General features: G+C 41.8%; 1 protein-coding gene across 1 annotated transcript in view; it reads right to left on the bottom strand.

Moving 5' to 3' along the window:
* Positions 1-1,683: 1,683 nt before the first annotated feature.
* Positions 1,684-9,653, bottom strand: part of LOC128602417 (ephrin type-A receptor 6-like) — a 74,919-nt gene continuing 66,949 nt past the window's right edge. Inside the window, exon 2 of the mRNA XM_053616192.1 lies at positions 1,684-2,407. Coding sequence (XP_053472167.1) covers positions 1,730-2,407 — 678 coding nt within the window. The 3' untranslated portion in view covers positions 1,684-1,729. The remainder of the gene's footprint in view (positions 2,408-9,653) is intronic.

The raw sequence follows: 9,653 nt of genomic DNA, 5'->3' as shown, positions 1-9,653 counted from the left end.
TTAGAGTTCACAGTCCCCAGGTGGTAGATAATAAGGGAGGGTTAGCTAGTGGGTGGAAACGGAAGAAAACTGGTGGAGAATTGGTAAGTAGCTATCACTAAATAAGCCTAACAAAATAAAAACGCACCATTCTTGCGTTCGGCCCAAGCACCAGATATCCAATGGGAGTTTTAACATTTAAACATCAAGTTGGAGTTCAGAGGTGTAAGAAATAAGACAGAAACAGAGAAGCAGTGCATCAGGGAAAGGCTGAGAGCGAGGCTGGTCTCGGAAGGGCACGAGAGAGAGAGCTACTTAAAGATTCACTTTGCAGCAGGAGCCTCCCCGATGCCGGCCCTCTTTGACGAAGGCTTTGACAGGTGCGGGTACGACTGCAGTCCTAATCGGAGGCGTGATCTGCTCACACAGATCGCAGTGCGGTTCAGGCAGAGATTGCGGAGAATAGAAGGAGAAAGACAGGGAGGACGGTCCTGCCTCTTGCCACCAGTTTTACATTATGCATACACTCCCTGTCTGTAAGCGTGAATCATATCTGAGTCGATCTACCATCATAAGGCCGTCTTAGGCTGCATCACAAAAAGTGTTTGTGAGAGAGAATGGGTAATGGAGAAAAGAGGTCGATAGCAGCACACAGCTGAAAAGAGAAGACAAAGAGAGTAAGAGAAAGAGAGAGAGAGAGAGAGAGTGGAAAGAGACGCCCCAGACGAGACAGAAAGCAGCCCTCATGCCGCAGAACCTCTGAAGTACTTCCCTAATCACAGAACTGCTCGGTTATGATGATGAGGAAGCTGTAATGATGGCAGATATTCCCACTTTCATTTCATATTCTGTCACATGTATGGAAAAGCCTCCCCAAGGGCTGAGGCGGCACTAAAACCAGGCCACAGCCACTGATGTCTTAATCACCGCTGTCCTAATCCGTGCAGTGGAACTCGGCTGTAGTGTATTTGATCGCAGCACACGTCTCCAGTCTTGTCTGCTGTCGAGTCGCCCAAAAACTGGGACTTCTCTACGCTTCTCTGCACTAATGAAGCCTCTCCACGGTTGTGCAGAATGTGGTGGCAAACAGATGTTAGGATGTGCTCAGTCAGACACAGAGTGCGAGGAAGAGTGAAGGGGTATAATTACAGGAAACACTGCAACATGCTCACCCATGCAGAGGAAGCGGTACTGAATATATTACAGTTAGGTTGTTTGTGTGTACTAGACAATGGTTTTGAAACGTATCATTATTGTTTGGGGTCTGTTCTGGCATCTTCGGGTTGCCCCGGTGGTAATACTGTGGAGAATTACCACCAGGTAAATTGGAAATAAAAACAGTTCTAGTCAGGGTAATCGCAATCAACGGAGCACATCTCACAAACCAGGCTCCGGTGAACACTGGTTGGGGAAATTTACATCGTTGACCAATAGCACACCTGATTTGGCTGCAATATCCTCTGATGGGGCAACAGTAAGAATTTTACAGCCCTGTTCTAGACAATTTTGGTTCTTTAGGGTCTCTAGGCAATGCAGATCCAAGCATGGAAACACTCATTTTAGCAGTCTGCGGGTAAGAGCTTTGATATCAAACTTCCCGACCTGATTAGAAACAATTCCATAAAAAGGGGTTATTCAGGAAGCTGGATTACATGCAACATCTTTTTGGTAAGCCATGTGTAAATACCTAACTGCACCAAAATAGAGGTTTCGTTATCAAATTTCTACTCAAGTAAGTGAGAGAGAGTGATCAAGAGAGAGACTCACCCAGACAGAGGCCGTCACTCTCTTCATAGCCAACGCTGCACACACACCTGCCCAGTGGGACGAGCCAGTCCCCGTCGGCGCTGCAGTATAGTCGTGGGGTGTCTCGCTCTTCGGCGTTCAACACACAGGCTCCCCTCACCTCCACCAGAGCTGACGAGTGGACACGTGGCACCGTGTCGGGGAAGGCGGCCAGGTTCCTCAGCGTGGACGGACACTTCTTGTAGTAGACGCGCACTGAGAGCAGGGCGATGCATGCGCCCACGTCCTGGAAGGCGAGGTAGAAGCCTTTGGTGCGCACGGGCCCTAGCTCACGCACCTCCGTGTTCAACCGGAGAACTCGTTCGCCTACGTCAGTCTGCGTAAAGCTTTCATCGGCCGCAATCGTGTCTATCTTGGCGTAGTCGGAGGGACGGAAGTGGCTGTGAGGCTCGTCCGTCTCCAGGTAGTGCAGGTTGAAGGTCTCTTTGCATGTACCCGATACCCACGGGATGCTGTTGCAGTCGCGCAGCGTGAAGCGCAGCTCGACGTAGATCCTCTGTGCCTCCTGCCGCGCGATCCAGCTCGAGCGCAGCCAGTTGTTTTGGTTTGGCTCCATTACGTGGCACACCTGGAAGGTGTGGATGGGCCGGTTCTGCTCATCCATCTCTGTGATGGCATCCCACTGCAGGAGAAGGCAGAGAAGGGGTGAGGAAAGAGGAACGAAGAGATGTAAAAAGCAAAGATGAGCGATATCTGGAGACAAATCGAGATGAAGATTAAGGTTGAGATGAAAGAAGTCCAACTTGATAAAGAGTGGGACTGTGCATCGATCAAGTGAATGAATCACTTGTATATCGGTAAAGCCATATGGGTTTGTTCTCGGCAAGAACACCTGAGGAACATCCATCACTTACAATAAATGGGTTGATTTCTTGGCTCATCCTGCCAGCTGCAGCATTAGCAGCTAGTGTGTGTGTATATATATATATATATATGTATATACACACACACTCTGTCCATATGACGCATACATCCACTTATCATGTTCTCGAAAAACACCTGTCTTCCACTGATAACATCATCATATTGATATATATACCATATTGATAACATCATTGAGTACTTCCTGTTCCGTTTCTCTTTTAATCATAAAGAACCATTTGTTTTGCTAGCACGCTAATCCTTTGGACCCAGTCGTGAGACAGAAGGCTTTAAACGTGGCATTATATCCTTTGTGCATTAGCACCAATGTGAGAATTGAATATGTTGTTGTTGGTATGTTGGTGATATTGCCATATATAGTATTACATTTATTTGATTTTTTTTTTGCATTGGTGTCAGCAGTTGGACAAGGTAATAGAAAACAAACAGCCAGTCAGTATATGAATATATCACAAGAACAAAGCAGAGCATGGCTTTGTTCCTGCCTGAAATAAAGTTATGGATATATTGAACAATATCTAGTGGGAAATAGGACCACTCTTCAAGAGGAACGGCCGGCTGTCACAGCTGGGCTACTGGGAAAATACAGTGCTGGACTGCGGGCTTATTTCGTACCTTGAAAGAATATCCATAAACGGATGGCGAGAGAAAGAGTAAAAGACATCATGCGGTCCTCGAACAGTCTGAGAATTTGATAATACACAGACCGGTCACTTTATTAGGAATGCTGTGGAACGTCCACAAGACAAGACTGAAATAAGCTAGTTCCTGTTATCGTTATCGCTAACGTTATAGCAGCTACAAACTGTTCTCTCTTTTAATTCTCTCAAAGTTAATAAGACAAAAAAAAAAAAAAAAGGCAGCTTGTCATTGTTACAGAGAAACAAGAAAGCCGTCTGTCGTGATGTCTTTCGGGTAAAGGAATACTGCACTGGCACTGGAGACTCCACCAAAATATGCAGAACAAACATCTCCTCAGAGAAATGTTCACCGTGTCGACAAGTGCGCACGTTACTAGTGAAAAAGTCTGGCAAGAACTAGATTATACGTTTAAACCGACTTTCTAGGGTGGGGAATGTTTTGGTTGTGTTTAACAGGAAACATCTTGTTTTCCAGCCGCTCTGTTTGTCTCCTCTTTCCTAAAGCAGCTTTCCCCCGTCTGAAACACGCTGTCGTAATTTCGAACATAATTCTCTTACCAAATTAAACCATCGTCTGGCTCTCAAGCTGCCGCAATGACGAGATTTAGTCACCTAAAAATACAGCCTACGCCATATTTCAATCATTTAGCCTACTCTCTGCATCTGTCTCTCTCATTTTGTATGTCTGTCTCTGCCTTTCTCTCTCGTCTTGTAATTAATTACCAGGGATGCACTTCATTAGCACAAGGCCTTCTTCTCATTCGCTTCCATTATTGAGATAATAAGCTAAGGTCTGCTAATAGCCACTCAATCAAAACAAAAGGGGTAGAAAAAAAAAAGAGATCTGTACTCTTCATGCTCCTCGACAGCTGTTAAAAACGAAGACTTTGTTTAACCTCATGTTAATGAGAGAGTAAATTCAGGTCAGTAAATATGTTAACGTGTTTGCATGCCTGTTTTTAGCATTACCGAGCTTTTATTGACGAACGACGAATGTACCTTACATTATTGCTTTTCTTTTTTTTTTTTTTTTTACTAGTCCAGCAAATTCTGTTGTAGTCACCAATGAAACCGAATGTACACACATTCCCAAACTGACCATGCATTTAACACACTGAATCCAATTGAACTCCTATCCAAAATGCAAAAACTGGTCAGATAGACAGATTTTATCTGAAGTACAATTCGGACAGGGTAAGTTTCTCAGACATACGTCTGATCAGACCGCTGAAGTAATTATGGTCGTTTCGCATGGTATAAGCATTACTAAATACCATGTGTACTACAGTATGTACTAGGGCTGTCTTGAGACGTTTTCTGCATTGACGTATTGGCATTTGTACTTGGACTTGGTCCTCGGGCATCGGTCTCGCTAAATACGGTCTAGTTCTCGACCGAGAATTTGTAAAAAAATTAAAATAAATAAATAATAAATTCCAGTTGTCTTTTGACATGCACAAAGTTTGACAAGAAGTAATCCGTCTTCTAGTAAACAGCCTAATCATTGGCGAAATGCATGAATTACGCCAATTAGCTGAAGTAAAGGCCTAGCCTCAAAAAGGATTTGATGGTTTTTGCTCTCCATCTTGACTCTGTCTCACTTTCAATTGGACTTGATCTTGACTTGTCCTCGACCCCCTCAATACTCGGTCTTGACTCGATCTCGGCATGAACTTGACAATAATGCTCTTGACCACATCCCTATTATGTTTGCCTCATTTTACTGCAAATTGATTGTGCTTCGCATGACCATAATATAATCTGTAACTGTACTAAGAATAGGTAACCTCCGTGTTGGCGAGCCCTTATCAAATATCATGTAGTTTATCCTTCTGCATTTAAAACTCAGCCGGTACTTGGTTCCTGTTTGATTCCAGTTTGGTTTCGGCAGTAGATAAGATAAGATAAGATGTACCTTTATCGATCCCCCATAGGGGAAATTCAAGAATAAGACAACACAAAAGAGCTTTCTGGAGTGTCTCTATGGTGAATAAAAAAAAAAGCATGAAACCTCTTTTCCCAAAGGATATAAATGGATTCTTCTCCAAAAATGTCAATTTGCACAGGATACACAGTATACTACCTTATATATTACTTGTGGGTATTTCTACTGGTCATTTTGAAGACAGGAAAAGATTTGCACAGAGATACAGCAGTAATAATGACAAATAATTACCCCCATCTCCTCATGCAAAACTAATCCAGTCTGAATAGGACTTTATTCTTATCTTAATTACTATCCAGATGTCTTCAAAACCTGTCTACATTTGATTGTTCTGGGGGTTAAACTCGGCCAAAATATGGCTTCGGTGGTAGACAGTAGAAAAGAAGGAGTGGTTCCCGGAGGATCTCGATATTGAATAAAAAAAAAGCACAAAAGCTCTTTTCGAACAGGATATAATGGAATCTTTACCAACATGTCAGTTCAGACAGGATATGTATTATCTGGGGTTATTTCTCTGGGTCCTTTTATACTAGTAAAAATTCATCTCGGTCTTTCCAGACACGTGCACTTACGTCGAAAATCCCAGAGATGCGCCAGCAATAATTACATTACCCCACCTCCCCGTGTAAAACTAATCCAGTCCGAATAGGGCTTTATTCTAAGCTTATTTACATCTATGCCTGAGCCTCTTTCAAAGGAATAGGCCAGATTCTATCTTCACCCTCCCCCCCATCTCGCCTTTTTTTTCCTTTTCACCGTCTCATGTCCTGACATTACTCAAGAAGAACAGAGAGCACAGCGAGAGCGTGTAGCAGCGGCGCACTCTAAATCTCATCCTGGAGGGCTCTAGGATGTATCACCGGGCTTTGCGGCAGGGATAAGATATCAGAGAACAGCTTAAGACAGGACACCCACTGATAAAAATGGCTGTGATGGATGAACCCGAAATCACTTGCTACACATCACATTATGTTGGCTGGAGTTCAGAGATTGGGATACAGATGCAACCGAGATCTACCCTAGAAGAGACGTTGAGGAAAGGAAGCCCATGCCAGCGTCAGATATGAAAGCTTCCCGGACTTTTCAATATGGATTTCACCGAGACGATGATAGACATGATTTATACTTTGCATACAAATGTCTGTCACATTTTTGTGCTGAGGACCCATTAGTATGTGTGCACAAAAACACTCCACTATATTCTCACTATGGTAGAATGGACACATGTTATATACTCTATAGATGACGGTGATGTAGTTTAGAAGTTTAGCGAACCATTTTATTGGCTCAGTTTAACGGTTGAACATATTATTTCTGCATTTATTCAATATTCAACAAAGAAAAACGTCGAGTCCTTGATATGGTATCAGTCAGTTCATTTCCCACCACCGGAAAGCCTTCAGGACAGAGGATGATGAGCGTGCAGGTTTCTCTATAGCATTGAAAGCTGCATTTTTTTTTGTTTGTTTGTTTGTTTGTCCGTTCAAGACAGAGGGAAAAAAAAAAGATAACATGCATAATGTTATAATTATTATAATTAGAATGTTTTGATTATAATCTAAAAGTTACGAATTTTTATGATGGCAAAGTGGTCTGACTGGATTTTGTTTGATTTCGAATGAATATGAATGAAGTCTTCAAAATAAAAATACAATGCAAACATAAACCTAAACCTTAGTAACTTTTTTTATTTGAACTAAGTTGTGTTATAGTTACTAAAGTGTGAGACTCGTCGGTGAAATTCGAGGCGATCATCCATTTGGGAATTTGTATGAATTTGGTCAAGAGGAAATGATGTGGTTGGAATTGTTATGTGAATAAAGTCAGAAAAAAAAATACAATACAAAACGTGAACTCTGCCCCTAACCCTAAGCTTAACCTCTGTACCTTTTTCTTTAGAATGAGTCGTGCGATTTGTTACAGATTTGCAAGTTTGGGATTTATTGATGAAATTCAGATACGTGCAAACTTTACCTTTATTACCGGGAGCAGGAATTCAGATGGAGATTTATATTATTATCAGGAATTATTCAAGAAAGAACAAACAACTGGCCAAAAATGGATGATACGTCATTGGTTTCTTCCTTGATTGTGTTCACCTGTACTGTGTTAGCTCATTCATGTCGGTGGTAGAGCGGGTCGTCCACTGACCGTAGAGTTGGCGGTTCGATTCCCGGCCCACGTGACTCCACATACCGAACTCTCCTTGGGCAAGACACTGAACCCCAAGTTGCTCCCGATGATAAGCTAGCACCTTGCACGGCAGCGCTCTGCTACCATTGGTGTGTATGTGAATGTGTGAATGAGACACAGCGTAAAGTGCTTTGTAGAACCGCTAAGGTTAAAAAACGCCACATAAGTGCAGACCGTTTAGTAGTCTCACGACGTCTTATCATGCAACTTGTTTTGTTACGTCCAAGCATTGTTTTTTGTTTACGTTTATTGTTTCCTGCTTTGATTTTTGTTTGTTCGAAACCCATTCGTCCTCAGTCTTGATCCCTGCGCTGTATTCTGACTATGATTTCCGGACTGCTCACGATAAATATTACGCAGAGCAGCTGAACATTACATTAATGAGTAAATATGAAGATATTCGTGACATACTGAATAAAAAAAAAAAAAAAACAGTTAACTGCTAATATTATAACACTTCAGTTTAATTGAAAAGTTTTCCACCCAAAACTACTTGAAATTCTATATACAATAAAAACCCTTTGGTGACTGGTTTAATATTTAATATTCAGATTCAGAGCTCAACAATGACTAGAGATGATATAAGTTCTAGTTGGGGACGACTAGAGAAACACGAGAACTTTGAGGAAAATGCTCCGATGCAATTTATCGCAATGTTATCATAAAATCATGCGTCCCAACCCTTTAGACGTTTCAATATTCCCTGGCTGTCTTCGACAGCGAGAGAGATAATCACGTATCTCGGCGATCCGCATGCGTCAGTAAGGGTGTGAAATCATAAAAGTTTCATCGCACCCTCATACTCGGAAACACCTCCCATACGTATAGGGGTTTAATATGGATGAAAGCCTGCGTGAACATAAAATATAAATGACCGTTTATCAAACGATCTCGTCACCGATTTCCACTCACTCTTTACAACCCTGTGAATAGACTAGCCATCTACTTGAACTTGTGTTTCAACCCCTCTGGGTAACAATGAGACTGAACGGGCAATTCCGCCCTCGAACACTCGAACACTGTGTCCACACAATCGCTCGATACACTCGCAACGTCTATTATTTCGCTATAGATTTGTGTTTGCCAGGCCTGGCCAAGGGCACGAATCTTCAAAGCTATGATTTTCCTTTCCTCTCCAAGAGTATACGCGTCTCTGAGGAACGGTTTAACAGACGTTAAAAGACAAGGTTCGCTATCAGGATGTCGCATCGGTCGCACATCGAGGGAAAAATAAAATACAATTAAGGTCGGGTGAAACTAATTATTGTGTAATTATTAAACACACATTAACCTTGGGTAATGAGAGAGCTTTGCAAAAGAGATACTGACACTGTCCTTTTGACTCAATAATTGATTAATTGACTCTGTTCTTCAGGGTGACATCTGTGAAATAATTAGTCTGCTTTGAATAGATTAGACAATGACACCAACATTGTCTGTTGGCTGTCTAGACCAACATTGTGGAGTAATAAGGTTCATCCACACAACATACACACTCTTTATTGCGATGGTCATTTCAAGCATTTTCACTATATCTAATAGAGCTGCGTTTCACAGTATTCGAATACGCCAACAAAAATGCACTGCCCTCCATTAATATTGGCACCTTTGGTAAATATTGAGTAAAGAAGGCTGTGAAAATCGCAATCCGGACCGCAGAATCTCTCACCATCTTGAAAAAACAGCTAAAGACCCACCTCTTCCATGAACACCTAACCAACTCATAATAAAAAAAAAAAAAAAATGCACTTACACCTCTACTCCGCACTTTGCTTCTTCTGGAATTCAGTTGATAGATCTTGTATGGTAGCACTTCTTGTATTGTTCTCTGCTTGATATATCGCTTTGCTGGTATCTTTCTCATTTGTAAGTCGTTTTGGATAAAAGCGTCTGCTAAGTGAATAAATGTAAATGTAAATGTAAAAATTGTCTTTATTGTTGAACCTTTTTGTTTAATATTTTGTTCAAGAAATTCACTAAATACACGTGCGTCGTGCCTCTACTCACTGAACGTTACACTGATTAGCAAGTGAGAAGACATCTGCGACACAATGAATCAAAAATAGTTACCTGCCGATACTTCCACCCAAACTACTTGAAATACAATATATAAAATAAAAATCCTTTGGTGACTGGTTTATACGATTCAGAGTTCGAATAGAACTAGAGATGATAGAAGTTCTCGTTTGGGACGACGGCGGGATAAT

This window comes from Ictalurus furcatus, chromosome 26, assembly GCF_023375685.1.
Source record: "Ictalurus furcatus strain D&B chromosome 26, Billie_1.0, whole genome shotgun sequence".
In the NCBI taxonomy this organism is placed as follows: Eukaryota; Metazoa; Chordata; class Actinopteri; order Siluriformes; family Ictaluridae; genus Ictalurus; species Ictalurus furcatus.
This window is presented reverse-complemented; position numbering and strand designations above follow the sequence as displayed.